General features: G+C 39.7%; 1 protein-coding gene across 3 annotated transcripts; it reads left to right on the top strand.

Annotated features, from left to right (window-relative positions):
• Positions 1-3: 3 nt before the first annotated feature.
• Positions 4-27,843, top strand: usp13 (ubiquitin specific peptidase 13). Of its 3 annotated transcripts, none has more exons than XM_019258962.2 (21): positions 4-373; positions 2,353-2,478; positions 4,658-4,718; positions 7,197-7,318; positions 8,060-8,202; positions 8,924-9,108; positions 9,734-9,831; positions 9,912-10,102; positions 10,551-10,622; positions 12,533-12,605; positions 13,907-14,032; positions 16,199-16,352; positions 16,667-16,841; positions 16,940-17,028; positions 17,508-17,630; positions 20,826-20,849; positions 21,253-21,396; positions 23,525-23,694; positions 25,438-25,627; positions 26,574-26,658; positions 27,013-27,843. In XM_019258962.2, exons 1-21 carry the CDS (start codon positions 263-265, stop codon positions 27,107-27,109), a joined length of 2,559 nt encoding a protein of 852 aa, XP_019114507.2. In that variant the 5' UTR covers positions 4-262; the 3' UTR covers positions 27,110-27,843. The 3 variants fall into 3 exon arrangements, with proteins under 3 accessions (XP_019114507.2, XP_019114506.2, XP_019114505.2); XM_019258961.2 differs by having other exon boundaries at positions 5-373; positions 12,533-12,626; XM_019258960.2 differs by having other exon boundaries at positions 5-373; positions 12,533-12,638.
• The last annotated feature ends 156 nt before the right edge of the window (positions 27,844-27,999 follow it).

Genomic DNA, 27,999 nt, shown 5'->3' with positions numbered 1-27,999 from the left:
CAAAAGCTTTTTTATTATTTTTATTTTTTTATTTTGCAAGAAGAGAGAAAAAACATTAGCCTTCATGTCCTCTATAGCTCTGCAGCCTGTGTAGCGGCCAGCCCTCCACCCCTCTGTCATTTTATTTTTATGTTTTTCAGCGTCACATCCCGCTGGCTGCAGGAATGTAGAGACGGAGCGCTTTAAAAATAGCATCCTCTCCTCTGACAGCGCTGCTCTGGAGGCTCCGCAGCACTGTGGTGCGAGAAGCAGGAATGCGAAGATGGCTACAGACCTAGGAGAGCTGCTGGTCCCGTACATGCCCACGATCAGGGTGCCCAGGACTGGAGACAGGGTTTTCAAGAGCGAGTGCGCTTTTTCCTTCGACTCTCCTGTAAGTGTTATCTCTCCCAACACACGCATGACATAAAGACCGAGACATGAGCGTGTTGTTTTGCGGGATGAATGTGCGTCTGTGATATGAACACACGTGAATCTGCTGTGATGTGTGTGTGTGTGTGTGTGTGTGTCCGCCACCCACGCGAACTTGCAAGGGAAATAAATAATGAAATGTTGTTTACATCTGAGCAGAGAGGGATGAAGGAGGAGGAGGTGGAGGAGGAGTAGGAGGAGGGTTTCCCCTCTTTGTGCAAAGGAGAGGTAGATCAGGCCACATTAAAGCCAATCAACACACACACACACCTGCCTCGAGCTTTGAATGATTTTTAAAAAGCTTTAGCAGACATGTCAGCTTGAAGGAAAACAGCTGTTATGTGTGGCTGAAGTGAGTTTACAGCGCACATTATGGTGTGTTTGTGATTTATAATTCGCCTTTCACTGTTCTTCAGTGTAAAAGTGGTGTTTGCATACAATAATTCAATAATCTAACCCTCATAAGATTCAATTCATAGTCTTTAAATGTGTTTATTTTAAGCATGTGATACAACCCACTGCTGTGTTCAATAGTGAGTTTACAATGACCAAGCAGAAATTCATGCTATCCATGGTAGTGTGGTGATACTCATGTATTGACTTAAAGTAAGTTTTTATACTCAATAGTGTGTATATATTATATCCAGAGTCCTTTATAGCTTTATTTTTGTGTTATTGTCTCTCTGGAAAGTTCATAGAAAATCTCTTGGCCCGCATTTTGACTCGTTTATTTTGTGATTTTTTTGTTTCTACTGTGATTAATCGTAGTAGGGCATCAAAACATGAAATATTTGAAAAATATATTGCATGTTTAAAAACTAGTTTTGATGCAGTTCAACCCTTCCCTGTACTTTTAAAGACCTTTAGAGAATGTAGAGTTTTGGGCTCGTAACACATTCTACATACAATAATAAAAGAAACCTACTTTCTCCACTGAAACTGTTTTTTAAAGGTGACTCAGCTGTCTGGAGTTCATCATGTTGGCCTGAGGACTGGTTTATTTTTATCCTCGCACTGTTGAAGCTCATATGTCACTCTGGGCCACTTAAAGGTTTATCACAGGGGGTTTATAAGGCCTGTACTTATTGCAGACTTAGGTCAGCTTTGAAGGAGTACCCTATGTATTTTTTTATTTGATAGTCCATGTGTGAAAATATTTAAAACACATGAAATGTGAGCAGCTGATCACATGCAGATCTTTTGAATTATCTTTTAGATACAGTAAGACAATTTAAGATGTGACTTGTGGGGCTTCAGTCCACAGACACTCACTAGCAGTTTTATGAGGAATAAGGTTACTGTGTTTTTAAACTGGAGCAAAACCTGCTGGTCCTCAGTGACCTAAAAGCAAAGAGGGTCTACTTTGTCAATGAATTGGATTTCTGTGTAGCTGCACGTAACAGGATGCACATATTCTTCAGCAGCAAAATCATATTGCTTGTAGGACACAAAATATCAGAGATTAATCATATTTCTCAGACATTCTTTAGCCAAAATGACATGTAAAAGGTGACTTTGTGGTTTTACAGTTGAAACAAAACAAGCTTTTCAGTAGCAGGCATTGATAAAAGTGTTCTGGAACAAGGTTTTGACTATCGTCTTTTTGAAAGTGTGTTTGCACACACTCTTACTTGCATGTTGTGTTCAATTTATGTAAGTAGTGCCAGGTAGTGTGGAACAAAGCACAGTGTTTTTGTCCTTTACTTTACTTTTTTACTTTTTCAATGAAGCTAAAGTACTACCTTTCCTCTGTGTGTTAGATAAGTAAAGAAAAACTTGTGTGAGAACATATATATATATGAGTAGTACTCTGAAATTTGGCAAAATACCAATTCTAAGACCTAGACTATGCTAGAATACTTTTCCTGTGTAATGTGCACTCTACAAGGTTTTCCGTGTATTAAACGTGTATTCATTGTCACCATTTGTTTTGGTCTGTAGGAGTCAGAGGGAGGCCTGTATGTGTGTATGAACACATTCCTGGGCTTTGGACGAGAACATGTGGAGAGGCATTATCGCAAAACAGGACAGAGTGTTTACATGCACCTCAAACGACATGTCAAAGAGGTACGTTTTACACCTACACTGTATTTGGCAGTTTACATTGTGCTTTTACTAATCATATTCATGAAGGCCTTTGCAATCAATAAAACAATAATACACAAAGGACGTTGAGTAAGACATTAAGATGATTTGATATTAATCAGTACAACAAGTGATAAAGTAGCCACCAGTGATATATAAACTTTACCAGTCTGCATACACATGATTTAATGAATCTGTTTTAATTCATACCTGACATAGTTATGCGCAAAATATTACTACACTTTGTCTCATAACATATGTGATGTGGAAAAGTAGCAAGTTCCTGGTTTGTGGTGGTTTATAACACACTATAATGTAGCTCTGTGCAGATATACCTATTTATTAATGTATTTGTCAACAACTATAACTCCTCCAGTGGAGGCTGCTATATACACAGATAATGAATGACAATATGGTTAAACACAGTTAATATAAAATATCTTTTTATTGGTGTAGTTATAATTCTTGACAAATACTATACATTAAAGACACCTAAAATGTCCTTATAGCTACTTAGAACTACATTACAGTGTGTTTTAAACGTTTATTAAAGATCAATGTGCTGCTTACACATGATAAATAGAGAGACTTAAAGTAAAGTAACTTGTCTTATGTGTATTTCATTTAGTAGAGCATATCATTGATGCTGTCACAGGTTAAATTCCCTGTGGTGAGTAATGCTGCAGCTATTTGAAATACAGCAAGGCACTTTAGATAAAAAGGTACACTATGTGACTGGAATCGCTGATATCATAATGCCATTATTTTGAATATCAGTGATTGAATTACATTGTTTGGCCTGGATACACTTGGAAGTGGAATGCTTTGTCATGGACATGTCATTTGAAAAAGATGAAAAATATAATCTTTGTTTTCACTTTTTCGTTAGATATGACTGTTCTCACCTTCAGACTCTGTCTGTCTATCTCCCCATATTCCAACTCACCTTCAGACTCTGTCTGTCTATCTCCCCATATTCCAACTAGTACAACAACAACTACAACAACAACAACAATTTTATGCTATACTGGTAACACTTTATTTCACATTTTACCTAATTTCCCAGAAAGAACCTGATAATTTGATACTAAGTATGTTGAAATTAAAGACAGTTTGCATTTGGTATATATTATAGAATATAATAAATAATTAATATTTACTTGTTATAACCTGTTGTCAGTTTTAAATGAAGTGTTTCTTATAAGATCATTTGTTTCCCCCTATAAGTATAACTGAACATGAAAGGTCCTTGGAAAAAGTAAAATATCTGAATTTTTTTTTTACATCCATCATGTATGAAAAAGTCATTCACGGACCCAAACAACCCCTCTTTTAAAAAGTTGATGGTAAACAACAAGGGCCTTTTTTTGGTGGCTCTAATTGCCCTCAGATAAGCTCTGCTTTGTAAAGTTTTGGTGGCTCTAATTGCCCTCAGATAAGCTCTGCTTTGTAAAGAGCTGCTATTTCCATGCCTGGATCTGGCCTGAAACAGCTGCTCACATTCTGCAGGCTCCCGTGTCTGCTGTTTTTTTCCCCCATGAGTCCACTTGGCCGCGAGTGTGTCAGCATTCTCTTTCTCTTTCTGTCTGTCTGTCTGTGCCCTCCGTCCTGCCAAGGGAAGCAGTCACCTGAACCTGAGAGGACTGAACTGGGTTGTTTGGCTGCCAACAGATTCACATTTTAGTGGATTCAAGTGTTTTTTTTTTGTTTGTTGATTTAAAGAATTTATCTGTCAGTCTGTTAGAGATTGATATTTGAGTTTTCTACCATTCTGGGCTATGTAATGAAATGTCATCTGTCTCTGATGATGACACACTCTGCAAGCACAGACAGGCCCAAACATGATGTTTAGCACACTGTAAATGATATCTGTCCAGGTCTACAAATCAATCTCTGCAACTTTCATTTATCATTCTTTAATTTTGACATGTGACATGGAAAAGGGGTTTTCCCCTTGCCTTGTAACTTGATCTGGCAACAGGAACATCCAGCATCTATTTCTAACAAAATGACAACCATCTGGACTTTCTGTCAGAGCAAAGCATAGCAGCATTTTACAGCATTTTACAAAGTGAATCATCAAAGGTGTTAAAAAGTCTTTTTAATGCGATGAAGGTTCTTTGATCCCGTTTATTAATCTCTCCCTTCCCATTTCCCACAGAAAGCGACAGGAGCTGCAGGAGGTGCCATCCCCAGACGAAGAAATGGAAAAGTGTTTCTAGGTAAGGAAGAGGCAGAGGTGGAAGAGGTTAATGCTATACTGAAGTACCAATGTTATTAAAGTGAAGTATTATCAGTAAAATGCACTTAAATAATCCAAATCACTTGGTATGTAGAAATATCATATTATATATTATTATATATGATGATGATGAGATTAACAGTGCTGCATTAATGTGTAGTAATGTGAAGTTGTAGCTGGTTAAAGAGGAACTATTTTTTATCCACTATACACATACAGGTGGACAGTTTATGACAGTAGCTCCCAATCTCTGTAGGGTTACATGATAAATCTGAAGGGCTATAAATGTTTAATGGAGCACAAAAGAAGGAACTTTTTTACTTTAATACAACCTTTGATTTTCAGAGGGAGTGTTTTACTTCTTTGGACCTTGAAAAGTTATTTCAATGAAACCATCCGAGAAGTTTCTAGGGAAAGTGTCCTTTTGGTGGAAATGCTAACAATTCGTGGACATCTGAAAAGAACCACAAGCATACACTTTTTATGTGTGTGCATTGTATGTCATGTAATGATCAATGCTGTAAAATCTTAATTTTAAAGGTAAATGTATATAGTTGTCAGATAAATATAAAAAGTGCAATATTTCCTCCAGAAAGGGGAGTAGATGTAGCGTAACATGGAAAAATCATACACAGGTACAGGTACCAAAGTTTTAATGTGATATAATATGTAGTGTAGTTACATTCCACCGCACAGGCTGGACTAAACCCCTCTTGGTCAGTGGTATTCCCTTCAGAGCTGTAAACAAAATGAAGCTTGTTGCAACTCTGGGTGCATTTTACACATTTTGCACTGAGTTTGTGTTAATATTAAACTAATGTGATTAGTAATGTGATTGTGCTCGTCAAAAACGCCTCTCTATGCTAAGAGAACCGCCTCTAGTACAAGCTGCTGTTATTGTTCGTTACACTGTGGTGACCCGCCAGCTGCCCCTTCAGTCGGCCTTTACCCAAAGTGTCAGATAGTTCCCATGATGAGACCTCTCCTCCTCCTCCGCCTCCTCCTCCGCCTTCTGTGCTCCAAATATAGCCCATTTATTTGTATATGTGGTTGGTAACTGTTCTAAATCAAAGCATGGCCTCCAACTCCTCCTCCCCGGCCTCGGGAGGGGGGTGGTCGGTTGCTGGCCTCTCAGCTGCCGCCACCTGTCAACCTCCCTTCTAGGCTGACACACTTCTACTGCAGCTATGACGCTGCTCCGACATGACCAGGTGTCTCTCTATCTCCCTGTCACCCTCCCTCACTGCTGGCCTGGCAGGGGAGGAATTCCTTCCACTCACCGTCGATATAATTGATGTTCCGTCTTTTATTATCCAGAGTTTGGTAGACTTTACTATCTACTGCCTTCGATCTGACGGCTGTACACTAGGTCAACCCTCTAGCCAACGTGTGACTCTCTAGTAGACTCTTGTTTCTCTGGCACGCTTCCTGCTGTCGTCCATTTTGGATGCTTGATGTGACAGCGGGCATGTATGTATCCGCCGTCATCTCCATACCAGACCAGTGATTTAATCAGAGGCCTCTAGGTGGTAACGTCAGATGTTACCATGAAACCAGTGAGCACAATAACAATATGAGGGATAAGACCTTATGATCCTGTTTCTCATGAGTCATTACACGACTTTAGGCTGGGGTAGAGATTAGACAACTCTATATGGAGATTAATTAAAAGGAGGAGGCTCTCTAGATTTCAAAAAAATGTGTCTTGATATCGGTTTGATCAGATCTGAAATGATTAGATTAATCCATTATTTATACATAATTCTCTCAGCAACATTGCCAAAAATGTTTTGGTTACAGCTTCTTCATAACAAGGATTTGATGCCTCTTTGTCTTACTTGATCCTAAACAATCCTATTTGTTTTCACCATCTGTTAATCTACCCATTATTATCTTGATCAATTGATTCATCATTTTGTCTAAAAATGTGACAGGAAACTGAAATTGATTCCTCTAATCATCTCAGCTCTACAGTGAACTCAATGTTGGTCATCTCTTGTCATTCTGACATTTTATATACCAAATGATTATTTGCAAACAGATTAATCAATAAGAAAAATAAATGTTTGTTACAGCCTGAATTTTGAGAATTTAGCTTCGTTATGTGTGTGTGTGTCGGTGTGTGTAGCTGCATAGACAAAGCCATCCTCATCACTACTCAGTAACTCTATAAGTTGCCGGTGAATAAGAGTGTGTGTGTTAAATTCCTAAATATAGCTCATGAATTGTGTCATGAGCATCATATGAAGTCATCTGTCATTGTAAAAAAGATGCCATTGGTGGTTCTCTTGTTCAAGGATGCATCTGCATCCTCAGACTATTATGGTATTGACTAAAAGAACGAGGCAAGAACATAAAAAAAGAACAGACCTCACAGAACAGAACATAAAATAAAAATAAACTCGATCGTGACATGCTGACAGCAGCTGATTGGATGTTTACTTCCTCCCCCTTTTAGATTTAGAGCTTAACCGCGATTTTAACGGAGAGGACTATGAATACGAAGACGAGGCCAAGCTTGTCATTTTTCCAGACCACTTCGAGATCCCTTTACCAAATATTGAGGAGTTGCCCGCTCTGGTCAGTGAGTCACTGCTGCACGGGCTCTGTGTGTTTCCATGCATGTCGATGGGGGGGTGCACTCAGTGGTTCCCCGGGCACTGAACAGACAGGCCGGTCATTTTTTATCTCGAAAAGCCTGAATCCATTTTTGCCCCCCGACAAATTTCAAACTTTGCATTCAAGAATATAATTTGTGTAAGCTCCAAGTTTCCCTTAACCTCAAATAGTTGTTTGCCAAGAAAGGCTTCTGGGGAACCACAGGACGCACAAACTGCACAGGTGCCCTTATCACCTTATCACTCCTTGCTCTGTGTGTCATGTGCTTGCATGGAGTGCAGGCAAGACATTTTACTTTTGTCAAGTCACAGGGTTTAATATTTCAGATTATTTTTGCATGTATGTTTAATGTGGTGAATGTACAAATCCTGATGTCGACCACGTTTTTTTTTTTTACACATTTACTGGTAAAACATTTGGTGACTATCCTTCTTTGCTTTAAAATGCATGGTTTGTCTCTGCACTATGTGGGTTATTTACTTCATGTGGCACAACTTCAACGTCTTGCATAGATCTTGCATGTCCACTATTTACCAGATTTATGTATCTACAGTAGTAAAAATAGTTAAAACAGAGAGAGGTTCTTAACTTAATCCCTAAAGTTTTCTTTTTAGGAAGAAGGTTGATATATTTTTGGCATGACCTCAATCACACTCACTCCCTGATGTTAATTCTGCCTGTGCTGTTTTATCCGACCTTTAGGTAACCATCGCCTGTGACGCTGTGCTCAATGCTCCATCAGCTTACAAAAAGCAGGAGCCTGAATCCTGGGAGGAGGAGATTCAGGTTTCCAGACATGCCAGGAGCCTCAGACAGCTGGATAACGGGGTCAGGATCCCACCCAGGTAGGAAAAGCATCAAGCCACTCTGATACACACTGCAGGCCTTAAATCTTTGGATAGCTACAGTTGTATTTGTGTAACAGTTACCATAATCTGGTGATTAACCACTTGAATGATAGGGATGGATTCTTTCTCAGCTGGTTCAGCTGCCTGGGGTTCACCAGAACCAGCAGGGTTTTCTCACAGCAGTGTGTTTCTTATAATTCTCATCATTTTTCATTGGTTTCCTTTTTTCTTATCATGTGCACAGGATGTTTTTCACCCAAAGAATATTCAAGAATATTCAAATAATTGTTCAATCTGGTCCTTGTTTATACAGAAGTGACATTTTGTGAGTCATGCAGCACTTGGTCTTGTGTGTCTAAACCTACGGTGATTAATTCAGAGTAAACAAAGTGGTAACCCATTCCAGAAGGTTATTTATGATGATTAAATAGAGCATTGTGTTTTACTATCTCTTTAATTTAGGCAAACTGCCAGAACAGCTTAAACACTTTAACTATGCATTACTGCATGACGTCTAACATACCTGTCTGTCCTAACAACCATTGCAAGAATACTCTACAGCTTTTTCCTACTGTGTTAAAGATGAGTTCATGTTTGAGTTTTAATGAGTTTTATTATTTGCAATATATCCAGTTTAACAATCACAATGTAAATCTGTCAGGATTTTTAAAAAAAGACAGCACAGCAGTAACAAGAGTGTCTGTTTCTTTGCTCTCAGTGGCTGGAAGTGTCAGAAGTGTGAGATGAGAGAAAACCTGTGGCTGAACCTGACGGATGGAGCAGTGCTCTGTGGGAAGTGGTTCTTTGATGGGAGCGGAGGCAATGGCCACGCTCTGGAGCACTACAGAGCGACCAACTACCCCCTGGCTGTCAAACTGGACACCATCACTCCAGATGGAGCAGGTCTGAGACACAGCTGTACAGTAATATAATAATGTAGTCCAATACAACAGCCCTGCATGAAGTTTTTCAATTTAAGGTTTTATTGACACTTTGTCAGAGATCTCCTCTTAAATTAAATGTACTGAGAAGTAATTATATCAGTGATAATAATATACAGCCAGTCAGTCTTTGTTGTAAAATAAACCTAATCAGTGCGATGCAGGACCTTGCCACGTGGCGGAAATGGTTTATTTTTGCAACAATAACCGGCTTGCTATACATTATCCTGATTATTACGCAGCCTCTTACTAGAGAAATCAATATTTCCTGTCAAATTATTGATTTAAAATAATTTTATTGCATCCGTTGTGGTCCTCCAGAGTCTATGATCAGAACTGCAACCACAGCAGTGGTCTGTTATACAGAAATAATGGACTGTTGAATGCTGTAATTGACCAATCAGAATCGAGTCTTCAACAAAGCGGTGTGATAAAATGTTTTACCCTACTTATGCACTGTGGCATATATATTAATATGGCACCACCATTGATTTGCAATAGACTGTATGTTGTAGTGGTACCTAAGTATAAATAGTGACTATTATGATTTCAGATAAAAAAATTACTAACTGATCATTTGGTTTCAGATGTCTACTCATTTGAGGAGGAGGAAGCTGTGTTGGACCCCCACATATCAGACCACTTGTCACACTTTGGAATAGACATGCTACAGATGCAGAAAAGAGTAAGTTGTCTTAGATGTGAACAAACCAATCAAAAAACTAAATATTAGGTATAGTAACCTGGCTCTCTCTCCCTCTTCAGACAGAGAATGGTCACCACACAGACAATAACCCCCGGCCACGGGTCAGTGAATGGGAGGTGATCCAGGAGTCGGGAATGAAGCTGAAGGCGGTGTTTGGTTCTGGTTACACGGGCATCAAAAACCTGGGCAACAGCTGCTACATCAGCACAGTGCTTCAGGTCCTCTTCAGCATCCCAGATTTCCAGAGGATGTGAGTACACTGTGAGACGAGACGTCACTTAAAGAAGACACAATGTTATTATGACACATTTATCATGTAGAATATGTCTAGATTTATCTTTTTTCACATTTAATTTTACATTACTTTTTGTATGTGTTACAGCGCAAAAAGTATGTGTGTTTCTAAACATCAGCTCCTAACAGGGGATTCAACAGGCCAAATCATTTGTGGACAAATAGCAGATGTATTAGGTCAAAAGGACTACAATTTTTATGTTAAAATATGTCAAAGTATACCAACTTGTAGCTTGTAATTACTGATGGCAGTGAATATATTTTGTTGTTAAACCCTTTTCCCTGGATTAGTATGAAGATTAATTAACAGAGCAACACAGAGTTGACAGTTCTTTTTTTAAGCAGAAGGTGTTAGTGTTTTCTGAGTAGCACCTCATATGTGTGACATGTATTTTGATCTTTAGGTATGTGGGTAACCTTCAGAGGATATTTGACTATTCACCTCTTGACCCCAGCCAGGACTTCGCCACACAAATGTAAGTGAATCCAGTGTTACATAATGCAGTGTTCGAGCCCACAAAACAAGTGAAGGTGTTTCCCAGCTGCTGCTGTCTCTAAAAAACAGGCTGAGGTTTTGTTTAGAATAACTAGCTTCAGATTTGTATCTTTGTCATTCACATGCTACAGTCAGATAATGAGGGCCAAGTCTATGAACCCTTAAGACAATAAATACAGCATATTTTGTTAGGTTCTGGTAAATTCTATTTTGTCATGTAAGCCAGTGTGTTGCAAGAGGCCAGTCAGATGCTGAGGCCATCATGTAAGGTAAGGAGAGTCTTGGCCAGGCAGGAGATGAATATCAGTTATGTGAAGCAACATATGTTTCTCATTGCCAGATAAACATGTTTATACCCATCGCTGTTTGTGTTTGTGTGCCTGTCAGCACAGATCAGGTCATGAAGAAAGAAAATCTGTCTCTTAATGTGTTGTGTCTGTATTTTTTAAACATGGCCTTCACAACTGCAGGCATTAAGTAATTGTTAAACAAGTTAGGAATAAACTAATTAAATTAATTTATCATCCTGTATTATATATTCTATATTATACATCTTGTGATTAATAAAGAGGACACTATTGTGCATAAATATGGAAGAACAGAAAGAAAGACAGGGGGAAAAGCAAAACTAAAAACTAGAATACTTAATTGATGTAAAATATAATATAATTGTAAAAAATTATTAATTATTTGGAAAAGAATACTCGGGTTAATTGGTTTAATTGTATGTATTTGCTTGTGTAAGTATTTTTGGGCCATTTCATGTCCTTAGTACAGTTCAAGTTTCAAGTTTGTTGCACAAGATCACTCAGTCACCTCCACATTAAGAGCACTGATTGTGTAACAGCCTTACACATGAAGAATAAAAATAAGCTGAAGAAGTAAAATATGAAAATACAATTTAACTGCCCAGGAAATACTCACTGTTCCTTGTTAGATTAAAGTTAAAGAAGATTACTATACTGTATGTATATTTACTGTTTGAGCTTTGACCTATAATTTATTCTCAGTTACACTTCTTTAGATATTTTGCCTATTTTGCGTTTGTGCTTTTAAAGAACCAGTGTGTGTGAGCATTTAGTGGCATCTAGCGGTAATTTGCTGATTGTCCCCTTGTCTCAGCCCCTCCTTTTTAATGTGAAGCCAGTGTAGTGTACTGTAGAAACATGATGTTCAACATGGCAACTCCACTGAAGAAGACCTGCGTTGTCTGTAGATATAAAAGGCTCAATCTAAGGTAACAAAAACATAAAGATTATTATTCATACACTTATGAAATCACAGTTATGCATATTATATTGCATTTATATCATCTTCTGTAAATAGATCCTCTCAAATTGTACACACTGGATATTTAATATGTGTAAAACACAAGACTTTTGAAGGAACTGATGAGCATATGAAATTGAGTTGAGTCGCTGCCCTCTACAGTTAATGTGTGGTAAGGTGAATTATAAATCATTTTTCAAAAAAAGGCTGCATGTAGTCTGAAGAAGGATGAAACTCGTGTTATGAAGTATACTGTTCACAAGTAAATTATGTACCACCAAGGAGAAGAGATGAGAGAGATGGCACGTCTGCAGGAGCGACCAATGATGAACCAAACTAACTGTGAAGAGTCAAAAGGATTTAGGGAAAGATGGAGGATAGAAAAGTGATATATTTCTAAAAGGTTTTGTTACCATGACAACAGAGATGAGATTGAACAGGAGCCAGCTTTGTGAGATTGAAAAGCCACGGTTAACAAGTCTGATCTGTAATATTTGCTTCCGCCGAGTAAAGACACATGCGCCCTCAGGGTGTGTCTGAAATCACCACAAGAAGATTGGAACAAAACTAAAAGACCTGATGATATGCTGTGATGTTTACGCCTTTGTTTTTGTCCGACAGGGCTAAACTGGGACACGGACTGCTCTCAGGCCAGTACGCCAAACCACCCATGAAATCTGAGCTCATTGAACAGGTGATGAAAGAAGAATACAAGGTATTAAACTGGGTATGTCCAGCTCTCAAACTGGGTCCATAACCGACAGAAGCATGTTAATACTGAGTGGTAGCAAAATTAGTTCATTTAATGACCAAACTGTTAGGTTTGTGAAGATGATGTTTTCTCAATTGTAACGTGAAACAACTTTTTTTTATATAATGTAGTATATCTGTGCTATTAATACACTGGAGCTGTTTTTGTAATAGTGACAGCTGGAGAGATGTTGATCGCATCAAAAGCCAGATGTGATTTTTAGATAACTTTTCTTGTGCTCTGACCTTTTTCCATTAGTCTGAAAATAGCTGCTGGCTGCGGTCCAAAATGTGCAACTCGAATTGTTTATGATCACAGCTCCAGGCACAGCTCTAATCCTATGTTTTGCTTTTAATTCCCAACATCACTGCTTAATTTCCTCACAATTATTAGCTGTGTCTGTGCTGAACAGAGTGTGTTTTGCTTCACTAATTTAAATGTATATGATACAAGATCATTGCTTTTTCCAACCACATAGTACACAGCTGCCAGGAAACTAGGAGAGGAAAACTATTAAAGCATAATTGGACCCAGCACTAGGTCTGTAAGCTCCAAGCCTTCTTTTAAGCCTCAGCAGCCACAGTAATTGATAGGGCAGAGCTCTGATCCTGCACTTCCTACACATGTGATGGTGGAGTCAGGTTTGGATACATGTTGACAGCTGGGAAGATATTGGGGGCTTGAGCTGGCATGGTGTGGCCAGTTTGTACCCAGGAAATGTTACAGTTACACATTCTCATTAAAATGGCTCTTTAACTTTATTGCCTTACAAACAATTGTATGGGATACCATTTGTTTGCAGGGATGTTTTCACATTGGATGTATCTCCTATCAATCAATTATGACATAACTTAACTCATAGCAACCATATTAATTAGGAAAGCAGTTATTTATTGTTGACGCTCTCCCATTTCTGCATACTAAACTTACTTAAGCTTCACCCAATACCACTTTTCAGCAACATCATGTTTGATTGTTGTTTTGGGATCACACGGTAAAAAAATTTGTATTATCAGGCCATAAAATATTTTTACTGAAGCTATATAAATGACATGTGACACAGTTCCTTCTATTAGATTCGCCTGTAATTTACATCCTGGTACTTGAAAACACCCTGTCGCTGCTTTCAGTGTGTATCTGCAATATTCACCACCGGTCTGCTGACTTGTCTTGTACTTCCCTCTGAGACAAGTGTGTATTCGTGCACAGTCAGTGTGAGTGACAGCTAAATGTTTTCATTTCAGCACCAGCAGAAGGGCGTCTCTCCCCGGATGTTAAAGTCCCTGGTCAGCCAGGGACACCCCGAGTTTTCCTCCAACAGACAACAAGATGCCCATGAGTTCCTCCTGCACATGATCAACCAGGTGGAGGTGAGTGAAGCTAAACTTCTGTGCAGATAAAAAAATAGTCATTAGCCAGTAGTGTTTATGCAATAGGTCATATTGGTATGCAGATCTGCAATCCTCTTGCTTGTTTGATTTCTGTCCAACATATACAAAACGAAATATCTCCACAAAAACTTCAATATAACATTACATTTTCATGGGGGTGTTTTCGTTAATAGTCATCACAGAATGCCCCCTTGTGCCCACCTTTTATGTATCACCACCAGGTGAAAATTTCCCCTTGACCCACAATTTTGCATGTGACTTTGTCCAAATTATCTTAACATAAGGTCCACTTACTATAGAACATTTTCGCAAAACAGTGACCAGCTGGCTGTACATTATCCCTTATGTATACACTTGCTGTAGTTTATTTTAGATCAACTGTGATGCTTTTTACAAACATGTCCCTTTTTAATTTGGATTTTCTTCACAATATTATCATAATATAATACATCTTTACAAAATGGCTGCGTTTCGTCTGACCCCTGACACACATGGATAGGCAGCTGACTGGGAGGGGAGGGTCTGTTTTTGACTGAACACAGCACACTGTCTCCTTGGTTGGTACATACACATGGGGTGCTCTGACGTGTCTGTCTCAACCAGGATATATATAGCTCAGCGCTATCTGTTACACAGGGGGGGGGCCTGATAATGCTTCCTGTTCTGCTTCAACCCTGACTCGACACTTGCTCCACCTCATGTTGTGAAGATCAACAAAACATACAACCCAGATTCTCCAAGCTTCACTTTCTCCATATTTGACTCATTATCCATGGAAGCTCTTGTGCTCCAGCTTGGTTGAAGCACAGCAGCCCGTACTGCCCGTACTGTCTCCTCTCCCCCGTCAGTCCACTTGCCTCTACAGCTGTCTGTATACTAGATTTAGTTATCCAGACATAGATAACGTGACTAAAGTCACCAGCATCAGCAACATTTTCCTCTGTCTATGTCAGCCTGCATACATGGCCTGAGTAAAATTATAACTTGTGTATTTCTGTAGCTTCTCAGAATAGAAGGGCTGAGTTGCAGAAAGGCTGCAGTGCAAACTGGTGTGTTAAGCTGCGATGCCATCCTTCATCACAGTCTTCAAATAAACACAGTGTAAACTTCAATGACCCCGACTGTTCATAGAAAACACAGAGCCGCTCTGTGACGGTATGAGTCTGAAAAGATGTAATACACTAGTTATGAAGGTTAATGGAGATGATCCCTTAATTACAACGTTGCATCTGCATTATGAATGACTGGGTTAGATCTGGGTCAAACAGCAGTTGCGTTGAAGTCACGCCAGGAGACTTTAATAGACCACAGCAAAGAATAGCTTATAGATAGAGTTGCATTTCAGACATCATGTGTCACAGAAGCTTCACCATAAACGTGAAGCTTCTGCAGCTACTTCTACAGCAAACATACAGTATTTTTACTTAACTCTGTTTCCAATAATATTGTATATTGTAAATATGCAGGGCTTCCTCTTAATGTTATTTGTAACTTCAGATCATAGGACAACAAAACCCACCAGACTAATTAAGTTTATATGAGATTATCGGTGCATTAGTGCATGATGCCAAACAATACCATTATGATATGAGCGTGTCTGCCATTAACGTTTCATTTGATTCATTTAAATCAAGAATAAATTAAAGGAAAAAAACAAACAGAGCGTGCCAAGAAAACTGTTTATCAACTGCAGTCTCCGAGGAACCGTCATCTCAAGCAGGGGCACAGGAAACACGATGAATTGGACCCAAATGCAGATGACTGGAGGCAGAGCTTGTTCAGTTCAAATGATTTAATAGTCAATAAACAAAAGCTTTAGGATGTCAGGCAGGCTCAGGTTAAAACCAGGTAAGGCAGTCCGAACAAACAAACAAATCTGCCATTGAACAAAGTGGAAATAAAGGTCAAAATGACAGGCAAGGCACCCAGAAAACAAAACACAAGGAATATCTAAGTGACTGAATGTAGAACGAAGGCGAACTGACAGAGAGTGAAGGAAAAACTTTTTCACTCAAGAGAAAAAACACTCGACCATGACAGTTGGACCGCATCACTAGTCTGTCAAACTGAAAAATGTGACTAATCTCACGGCCTGTTTTGTTGATATTCAAACCTCTCATCCTCCCTGTATGTCGTTGTCTACAGAGGAACAGCGCTGGATCAGAGAATCCAAGCGACGCCTTCCGCTTCCTGGTGGAGGAGCGGATTCAGTGCTGCCAGTCACGTCGGGTTCGTTACACTCAGCGGGTGGATTACTGCATCCAGCTGCCAGCCCCCATTGAGGCGGCCACCAATCGAGGTAAAGGAGCTCCCAGACGCACACATACACACAAAATGTTCTGCCACAGCTGGCATGACGCTGGGCTCAGGTGGCATCAGCTGCTGGGAGTCAGCAGGTCCTTCTCTGAAAGGGCAGAGAAGATCCCGACTGAGAGCTTTGTTGTTGACCTTACATATGTTTACATTCTTTAAGGGATATGTAAGGTAGCTTACAGCATTGTAATATGGCCATATTAATTGTGAGAATGTTGGTGTAATTATTGTAAACAAATCTGACTTTGGTGAAGATATTTGCACAGCTGAAAGTCTTTGTCTTTGTTTCTATCATACCAGAGGAGCTTCTGGCATACGAGGTCAAGCGGAAGGAGGCTGAGGACAACATGCGGGCTCCACCTGAGCCGGTAAGAGCGCGGATCCCCTTCACCGCATGCCTGCAGGCCTTCACGGAGCCTGAAAACGTCCCTGACTTCTGGAGCTCAGCGCTGCAGGCCAAATCAGCCGGTGTCAAGTAAGCAAAGGACCAGAAACAACACCTCAATGTTTTGTCATCACCTCACACCTTTAAGTTAAAAGCAGTTGTATTTATAAACGTCTTTTTCTTTGCAGAACTTCCCGTTTCGCCTCCTTCCCAGAGTATCTGATTTTGCAGATCAAGAAATTCACATTCGGGGTCGACTGGGTGCCGAAGAAACTAGGTAACTTTCTGTCACCCATCGGATGATTAATAGGATTTAAAATGTCTTTTAAATCTTGGCCTCCAGTAATGTTGTAACTCTGTTTTCATAAATATTTGTAGTGCTGTAAATGCCCAGCAGAGGGCATCATTAAACAGCAAAAGGCACACGCAGTACAGCAGTAAGTGTAAATGCTGCCTAAGTCATTTTGTGCAAGTCATGAACAGCTTCACCTGCAGTTTTGGCCAGATAAACATAAACTATCCAATCTTCCATCCTGTCCATATCTATGAGAGGCTGCTGGAGTTTTAAAGTTAACTTGATACTGAAATCTAGCAGCGCCATAGGCCTGAATCCTCACTCATCATGTGATCAAGTTTCTTTCTACATATCTTTTCAATCCTCAGCAAGAACTGTGAAAGTGTTAAATAGTGTGAAAATAAGTGCATGGCATCATCTGCATTCCTCAGTTAGATTCATAATTGTCTTCTCGTGTACAGACTTGGCCATAGATGTTCCAGACTTTCTGGATCTGAGCAGGATGCGGGCCACAGGGCTGCAGGCAGGTGAAGAGGAGCTGCCCGACCTCATGCCACCCATCGTTCTACCTGAAGACACCAGAGGTGCAGAACATTGAACTGCATTGAATTGCATTTTTGTCGTTTTAAGTTGGAAATGTGAACGTTCTCAGATCAGACAGTGCTCCATTTTCTCACTCAGAATTCACTGAAAACGATCCCCTCATCAAATGTGCTCATGACTCACCTACAGTGGCCTACAGGGGGATTTGCATTCACGGCACTCTTAACTACTGGGGGTATTTTTGGCTCTTAGTGTTCAATTTTGCAGTCCCCTTATTAATTTTAAAGGTCATATTTTTCCCCGAGCACCTGCTATTTTTCTTTTTAGTTTTACCTAGCTTTATCCACTCTAATTATACCAATGAAGTGTGCAGGATATTAGAAACACCCCTAAACATATGAGGCAGTATATATCAGATTGTACCCAATAAACTGGTAATTCTGTGTTGCTTTGAGACCTAACTCAGATGTTTGTTGTTCCAAAGCTGCCTACCTAACATCCTTTTCAGGAGGTGTGCGGGGTATTTTTGTGACAGAGACAAATGATCCGTGAAATTGTCTCTAATATGATGTTCTGCTCAAAGCCACCCAGGTTTTCTCTTAAGGGCATATTGAATGGAATCCCGCGGGAAAGGCATGCTTAATCAATTAATGAAAAGTTGTTGTGTTCACAGCGTGGGTAAGCCTAATAAGTTATAATGATTTTATGAGATCCCCTTATAATGCACTTCCCTTGGTATGGGAATAAACTATGAGGAGCTAGTAGGTGCGTTTTAGAGCAACGACAGTATTGTTACTTTTCTTGAAAATTACTACACATACTGTTTGCTTAGTGATATTTCAAGTGTCCTTGAGCCTTTTTTGTTGGCGTCTCCTTTGGCTGTCTTTCTGTGTCTCCTCTGTGATTTAAAGTCTTATTCCTTTGTTCCTCCTTGCGTTGTTTGCAAAGTTCAGCTACATCAAGTTAACAGTGTCCTCCTTAATATTTTAGCAGGCGTGAAGCACAGAGTGTTCTGTACGGTCTCAAGCTCCAAACACCAAAAAAAAACAGTCCATGGAGCAAAGACACAGTAACGTCTGTGAGCAGCCTCTGCTGCCGCACACATCGACAGACCCAGGAGGGTTCTTTTTCTCAGAGCTTTACAGAATCGTTTAGCCTGCTGCTTCTTAGGACAGGAAACTCAAAAGTCTGAACATGTTTGTCTGAATATGCCTTAATATTTCAGGGCTGAACGTTATGTGCTGTACCTGCTATCTCAGACCTCCAAACATATGAAACTGGCTTCCTGGAAGAGTGCAGAATCTACTTAAAAGTCTTGCACATTAAAGCATCCCTCCTTTGTGCTGGCACTACCTTGCTTAGCATTGCATATCTACGTCTGACAGCAGCGAGCAATGCAGCTATTGTAGAGGGCCACAGAGAATTCGCTGCATGTATAATATATACAATATGTGTAAATGTTTTTTTGTGGATGTAGTCAGGTTGAGGTGGTAGAGTTGTTTTGCACTTGTCCCCTGTTGACTTCCATCAGAGCTCCTCTTTGTACAGATAGAGGTTAAAACAAGTACCAGGGTGTAAATCATACAGTTTAAACTGTGAAATGAAAAGAGGTCAGAGGAAATTATATGCCATTTTCAGTACATTTTATGATTTATTTATTTATCTTACATTCATGTGATGAGCTTTGTCGGTCCCAAATGAACCACTAGCCCATTATCCCCCGGCTGGCATCAGCAGTGATTAATCATTGGTCACCCTTCTGTCTCCAAAAGGCTTCAGTGCTTCTCATTGATTACACAGCACCGCACAAATGTGTTACCCTGTACGCCACTTGAATCACATTATTTCTCATTGGCCTGTGTATCATCCATTCACTCAGTGATTTCAGGCCATTAAGAAAATAGAAAAAGCATGATTTCTTTTTTTTTTTTAGTCACTGCATTTTTCAGATACACTGAAGCACAAAACAAGCAATTAAAAACTCCTCAAAGCATATATCGATATTGATTTTAATTTCTTCAAGACATTTTTTCAATTTTAAATACACACTTGATATTTAAAATGAACCATGATCTGTTTTATCTAAGAGGAGGAGGAATCACACGAAAGACTGGGTGAGCAAGACAGTGAAACTTTATTGAGTCATTATTTTATCGCAAATACTTAAAATTAACTATAAATTAAGTATTGGTGACAAAAAGACTAAAATCAAAAATGTCCACGCAGAGTAAAAGAAGAATAGGGAACAAGAAAGCACTGTATCTTTTTGTGTAGATAATTCCTTCAGATAATTTAATGATGTGCCTCCTAAAGAGTGTTGTTGAAAGACACTGCTAAGACCAGACTAACTTAACCGGAAAGGCATCACAAAAATCAGGCATGTTTGATAGGAGCAGGCCTCACTCAAGTTGTGATTGCCGCACTTTGGGAACAGTGGGGGGCGATCAATCTCCTCACCGCATGTGGTTACAACATAAGTGTTTTCTGACAACTTGACTTCTTGACTCCCTGTCTGTGAAGGGACATTATGATTGATACGACACAATAAAGTGAGCCTATATAATTTTTGATGAACAGCAGCTCCTGTGCCCAGAAGTGGCAATTATGGGACAATGGTAAATGTTCAAACATAGTGCAACGACAGCAGAAATAGAAAAGAGTCATGAAGTCAGCAAACTGATTCAGTAGGATGCATCTATCCAGAGTTTGATAACATTAGACAACATAAGCTAGTGGTACCTTACCAAATCAGACTGTGCCAACAAAACCCCTGATTCAGTGTACTGAAATAAGTAAGGGGGAGGTTAGTTTTATTGCTTATGAATTCAACTTTTCATTTGTAAGAACAGTTTGTTTCTTCTTCCAAAAGTTCCACAGTCTCACTTTAAGGTTGGCCAAAATCTAGTTTTAAGACCTTCATTATTTCAGCTAATCTTATTCTTACATGGAGTATATTCTTGAAGTAATTTGTGACTAATCAAATTATCACACAGCGGGCAAATGTACTCCAACATAGGCACGATGAACAAAATGCACAGAGAGAAGAGAGAATTGGGAGTTAATTTGGGTCCCAGCTGCTATTTATTTATTTTATTTTATTTTGCCTTAAGGCCCCTAGGAAGGATAATCTAGTGATGGTTCATGTATTCTGTAAATGTAATGAACATTATTATCAGTACAGAAAAACATCAATTGTCTGTGATCTCTTCTGAAATAAGTGTCTTCTCCTCTTTCAGATAACTCCATGAGCTCCATAGACTGTGAGTATTTCATTTCCCTTCTCAGTGAATCACTTCTCTGTAACATTTATGGAAATTATAGCCATGTATATTGGGCAACAAACAATAGTGATGAATGCTACGGAGCTAAGTCTCTGACCATGTACACTTGAGCAGCTGCTGCAGCTGCTCTCTACCTCTAAACAAACTTTACTTCTGCATGCAGCTCTACTCGTTTTTAGCCCGACTCATTTCTCTCTTTGATAAATCATCCTTCAATAAACAAACCTCCCCAGAGCCGATTCTCTTGTGGTCTCATTGTTTAATGATTAATTGAGAAAGTCTCTGTGAAATCCTGTTTGGTTGTTGTAAAATGGGAGGTTACCACTAATGTTGAATCAGCAACTGCGTTATAGTTATTGATGTTGGTTTGTCCGGTCCCCAGCTCCAGAAATAGACGAGACGGCAGTAATGCAACTGGCAGAAATGGGCTTTCCACTGGAGGCCTGTAGGAAGGCGGTCTACTACACAGGAAACATGGGCCCAGAGATGGCCTTCAACTGGATTATAGCCCACATGGAGGAGCCTGGTAAGGCAGCAGTATGAAGAAATTGGAGTGCAGCACCTAACCCTGTGCATTTGCATAATTTTATTGGAAGCAGACAGACTAACAAGTCACTGCATCCAAATTTGTTGATACTGAGTGTTTTCACAATCCAAGAAGGGGATTAAGGTTAACTTGTAGCACCCACTCTTCAACCTGCAGGATGCTAAGACTTTGTACGACTTTCATAGATGGCTTATATAGTAAACACGTATATGAACATATCTTATGCATCAGTGTGCATCAATGAAACTTTAACTCTATTTATTTTATAGATGACAGTCAACAGGAAGCAAGTGTGCATAATGTGATAATGATAAAGATTACTGCAGCGTCTGAGCTTCTCTCATTCAAAGTGCTGCATCACTTCCCCCAACCACTGTGTGACTATGGGACTGATGAACCTACATATTAGTAGTGTTAAAAGGGTTATGACTGTATATCTGGCTCCAGTTACGTAGCTATTCTTACCCAAGGTAAAAAAAAAATATTGTAGTCGACGTATTCTACTGAAACCTTAAAAACATGGTGCCTACGTCCAAATTCGTGTTAAGGGTCAAAAATAGTCATGAGAAGAAATAGGGCGTGAAGTTGGGTGTTGAATGAGTGCTGAGGGTTAAAGTGGTAACTGTAACCCAGAGAAACCAAAAATACTGGTGACAAATAACCAGAACAGCAGGTGCAGTGAAAGAGCCCCAGTTCACCAACAGTTTTAATAAGTTGAGTCTACAGACTTCAAGAAGTGAAATAGACGAAGGGAGAGAAGTGGGCATTGAGTTCAAGGACAAGGTAGATAAACAGAAATGCTGCTTCACAAGTCAGTTAGTCCACATGAAAAGCGTGTGATTTTTTTCTATTCCTGGAAAGACTATCTGAGACTATCCCTATGCAAGTATACAAAGTCAAGGTAAATGAATTTGTACAGGACCTTTTAAACGCAAAGCTAATTCAAAGTGAGAGACACATCACATCTCCAGTTGTTATAAGGTCAGACTTTGCATCCCATGCTGACTTTGTGTCATATAGATCCTCTGAGCAGTAGAGACATCCCCCTGAGGCGCTGACACTGTTACTTTTATTTCCCTGGTTGGCTGTAAATGACCTCGACACTGGAGGGAAATTAGAGCAGCCCCTTGTCTGTTAGTTTTTAAATGGGCCTAATGTATTTGCAAAATGGGAAGCATTCAGGCTCAATAACATCAGTAAAACGGTCCATCCCTGCCTGCGGCACAAAGGTTACTTCTTGTTCTGCCTCCCCCACATTTATTTGGTTTCATTATTTTTCCATTAGCATCCCTTATTTATTTTTTTCAACTCAACTTTCTTTTAAAATCTTTGTTAGACGCAGTGCCACACAACATTTATTTGAGGTGAACCTTAGCCTGCTGCATTTAAAAAGGTAAACTAATGGATTTCCAAAGCACTGTGCAGACAAGGAGACTCAATTATTCGACTTTTTAAAATTCTAATTATCTTTCCGTGAATTTGGTAAAAGTTGAAAATGAGCATTATTGAACAGGGCCAGAGGTCATCAAATGCATAAATGTCGTTAAAGTTAAAGTAATAATAATTTAACTTGTGCAAACATACGCTGTTCAGGTGTTGTATTTCTCTGCCTGCAAGACAGCCTCCTTCCTGTTGCGTAAGAACAACTGTGCTATGGGCAATCTAAAGGGCACGAAGCAAGGAGGCTGAGATGGAGACAGTAGTGGGAGATAAGTGGTACGCATTTTCATTTATGGCAAGGACAGTAATGAAGGCTCTGTTTATGGCCAACGGTAGAGTAATTACAGTCGGGGTGTCCTTGTTGGAGGGCTGAGGGTCACTTCACTTTCATGTGAATCTGATGAAAGTACACAAAGCATTGCAGTTGAATTGGAAATTAGAAAGACTTTATTTTTAGTTGAGGATGCTTCTTAGGTTAGGTTAGTTTAAAATAATGGAAAGTTTGTCCTTTGAACAGCAGTCATATCAGGGAAAATATGTTTTTCTTACTTAAGGAGAGTTATCTCTTTAGAGATGCGTGGACCCATATACTTACTCTGACTTCAAGGGTGCATTTGCATCAGATACTCAGATATTCTCCCTCTCTCTCTCTCTCTCTTCCTCTTAGACTTTGCAGAACCTCTCACTCTGCCCTCCATGATAGATCCTGGTCCCTCCACCAGTGACAGCCCCATGGGTGCCACGCCGCTAGGCAACTCGCCCCCTGAGGAGAGCATCTCCATCCTCACTTCAATGGGCTTCCCCCGCGCTCACAGCATCCAGGCACTCAAAGCCACGGTCAGTCTTCTGCCCACCATGTGTACTAATAAATAACTTTTTGTTTTCTTCTACCAGTGTATCTCTGCCAGCTTATAATGCAGACAGACATTTTGTTTAAAGAGTCGTCTGTCTATTCTTTATCAACTTCACTTAAGTTAGTAAGTAATAAGTTTCTACATTTGCATCTACAAACACCTTGAGTCTAATGTGTCTTCTCCTGGCCGTGAGACTAAAATCCACTGCTGCGCACAAAGTGATTTGTTTTGAATGATCAGAAAAGACAGGGTAGCTAATGTGTTCGGCGACGGTCACCATGAATGATGCGACAAAGGGAAGAGTCAGACTTCTGTAGGTATATTTGTTATTCTGTGACTCACAGAGACAATAAAGAGTTATATGTAGAAGAAAAAGACAGTCAAGAGAAAATGTGCAGACAAAGAACCACCCACACGGTTTTAAAAGTGTCTCTGGGAAGCAAAGACCGCCTGACACCACAGAAGAGGAAAGACTGTCCTGGTCAATATAAACAAAAGCATCACCGCGAGGTTGGCATGAAGGGAGGTGGTGTCTGAAAAGAGGGGAAAGAAAGGGTGAGATGATGAAAACTAAGCTCCGTCAGTCAGTCATAAATGGGCTTTGGCCGGCCTACTTGTTTACTTTCCAAACTGCAAAATTTAATAGGTCCTACATGTCAGGGTGATTAAAGATGTCTGCTCTACATGGTGTTTACAAGTAGTCCCAGCAGCATATGGATGCCGCCGCTAAAGCAGCTCTGGAGGTTTAGGAACAGGATCCGCCTCAGTGATATTTCAACTCATCTTATCATCACATATCGCAAATAATTTTGAAATTCACAGCACAAAATAATGAATTTTGTAATGTTATACGGACTGATTACAGCTGCAGCAAATATATTCGCTCCCCTGTTTTGAAATGGCCCCTGATTCTCAGGTTTCATGTTTCGTATTTCAAACTGCCCCCCTCAGCAAAAATAGCCCGGCAGACTGTTATTAAGACACAGAAATAGACACCAGGCTTCCTTGTTTATCATCCCCAATGCCACTGAACTAAAGTGCAAAAAAAAAAAAGAAGAAGAAATGAACACATATTCCTCAGGAGGGAGATGGAGGTGTGAAGCAGAGTGGGGTCTCACGACTGGTTTATTATTAGCCTAAAATTAGCAGGAGGAACTTTTTTTCTTTTTTTTCCAATCTCAGTGACCTGACTGGGAGAGACAGAAAGAAGCAGGTAGCTTCACTTGCCAACCAAGACACATTCTCCAGTAATCACACCTCTATTTTGGATTAAAAGCAAACATCCTCAGGGGGAATTTAGCACAGATGGATGCCTGCCACCTCCCTGATAAATGATTGCTCATTTTGAACACTTCCAGCATCGCCTGTTTTTCCGAGGTTCTACTTAAAGATACAACAGGGGAGAGAAAACAAGATGTCTCATGTCCTCAGCCCTGTTTTCGTCCTCCTATGCATTTTTCTGTCTGCCATACGTCTTCTCTGTGCTAACATTTGTTACTCCTGTAAAGAAAGTGCTGCTTCAGTCATTATACATGCATCAACTTCTGTGCAGCAGAGGATTTTCTCAGGAAAAGACAAGTTCTTCCCACAGTACATGTTCAAAACATTTTACTGTACTGCCTAAAACCTGATTTATGATTCCAACACTATCATGCATTTACATTAGCGCCACTTACATATCTAGATACATGAATTCCAGTGAACTTAAGTACAAACATTCTTTCAGAACAACAACCTCGAGCGAGCACTCGACTGGATCTTCACCCACCCTGAGGAGGAGGAGAGTGACGCCCTTTCAGACATGGCGGACACGGAGCCCAACGACAACGCTTTCTCCAACGCCAACTCACACAGCGACTCCACGCTGTCCCCAGACAGAGACACGTCGGGCCCACGGATCAAAGACGGACCAGGACGTGAGTGACTCTGATTCGCTTGATTGAAGCTCCTGACTTTATTATTGATCCCTATCTGGAGGTACTTTAAGTAATCAGGGTGACTTGATAATCTTTAGAATTAGAAGTCACATTTTCACAATTTAGAGTGAGATTGGTAACGGGTATATTATTTTCCCAGATAACCAAGAAATTAACCTGGGGTCAGAGTAGTATTCTGCATCCTGATTTTTAATTTCACCTTGTTGCTTTGAACTCTCACTGGCCAGTTTACCTTCAGCTCCTATTAATGTCTGATGCTGATACACAGAGTACTCTGGTGCTGCTGGGCACTGACCTGCTGTGCTAGACCAACTTTAGGCACAGTGGCATCAAAAACATGATTCAGGAGCGTTTTAACCCTTAACACTCCTTGCAAATTATATATGCAGTGTAATAATACGTCGACATACTTACATACTTGCACAACCATGCAACATTGTAGGTGAAAATCATTAAATCATTTTACCTTTGCAGACATTCAGGTTTTTCATGATTTTTAATTAGTTTTCTTCATTATTCACGATGCATATTCTGATTTGTCCTTGCCACAAGAGAACCCTGTTTACCGGTGATTAAACAGTGTGCTATTTCAGCAGAAAAAAACAAACATATAAAATACCCATAAGCATTAGCATGTTTTATCTTTTTGATTCGTTTTATATGTTGTGCTTGATCTGTAACATGAAAGCATTGCTATCAGCAGCTGCCTTTTTATCTGAAGCTTTGTGAAGCTTTGAAAGAGTCTTTATAGTCAAAGGCTCGAATATATGCTCACGAACGCTTGGTATTTACATGTGCTGCTAGTGAAGATGTTAATTTAAACATATTGACAGATGTACTGTATATGTCTGACATTTACTAGTTATGAAACTGCTTTGTTATCTTATCACACAGTCCATATCTGACTTGAAGTTTCCTTTTTCAGGTTATGAGCTCTTTGCTTTCATCAGTCACATGGGAGCATCCACAATGTCTGGACATTATGTCTGTCACATCAAAAAGGAGGGAAGGTGAGTTGCACACGGTTTCGCTGCTTATATTCATTCAGTTCTTAATGGTACAAAACTGACAGCATATTGTTTATCATACTTTTATCACATTAACTTCCTGTTAGTCACAAAATTTTCCGTTGTTTAATGTGTTTTACTTTCATATATATTTGAGTTTCATTTATGGAGAAATTCAATTAATATTATTGCTTTTGTTATTAAGCTTTTGCAACCAGTAAAAAAAAATAAAATGGCAGGGACATAACGGAAAAAATAAATTGACCCATTTCATCTGTCCTCAAAGCAGTCCATTTTGAAAGAAGTGACACTCTGAAAGAATTTCACGCTGCAATAAAAATTTGTATTTTCCTGCAGGTGGGTGATCTACAACGACCACAAAGTGTGTTTGTCAGAAAGGCCTCCAAAAGACTTGGGCTACATCTACTTTTACCATCGACTGTCTAGCAGTTAAACTAAAGTTACCGCCCTCTCCCCCACCTCCACCATGCAACCTTTTAAAGAACCACAGTCGTTCACCCCCGAAGACTGGCAGACAACTTTAATAACAGCCACAGTGGAAACGATGGAAATAACCTCTCAGACCAGCTGCTCGCCTTAACGTGATGTCATTCAGTGAGCAACCAGGAACACTGGTCAGAAAGGGAAAGCAATGTGCTTTTTTGTGCATTTGTGTTGTGTCATGCTTGTCATGTATATTTCAGTTTTTATGTTAAAGAAAAGACATTTTCTTGACAGTGACGGTACAGAGGGATGTGTGCAATTTCCATTTCTGGAGTACACAAAATAATGTCACATATCAAATCTCATTGTTCCTTCTCTATGCCTTCAGCTATTGTGCCAGGATTTTCAAAGTGGTACATTTTATAAATGTATATTAAAATGGGAGTGCTTCACTGCCAGCCTTGAAATGCTCTGAAACTGCAACAACAAACAAGAAATTACTATGCTGCTGATGGCTTTTACGTTTTTTACATTGAAATGAAGAATGTTTGTTTTTTTTAATCCCTGAGAAATTGAAAGGACACCAAGAATTAAAATAAGAGAAACTACCAACATACTGTATGCAAGTTTCAGACTGAAGGAGAGCACCAAGAAACTCATGAATAGGTGTTAACTTAGTTAAAAATACAGCGGCTCAAACCTGCCCCAGTTTTACCTGGAGATGACGTGCAAGATTGTCCCTTTTTAATGGGAAACTTTCTGAGGTACACTCGCCGAGTTATCAAGATACAACTATTCCTCATTTCCTGAAAGCACTTTTCGACTAAAACAAGTTCATATTTTGCACCTGAAGCAGCTGAAGTGGACTTTTATTCACCAGCTAAAAGCAACTGAATGTGA

Source organism: Larimichthys crocea, chromosome XVII (genome assembly GCF_000972845.2).
Source record: "Larimichthys crocea isolate SSNF chromosome XVII, L_crocea_2.0, whole genome shotgun sequence".
NCBI lineage: Eukaryota > Metazoa > Chordata > Actinopteri > Sciaenidae > Larimichthys > Larimichthys crocea.
Note: the sequence above shows the minus strand (reverse complement) of the source record. Positions and strands in the feature narration are given on the sequence as shown.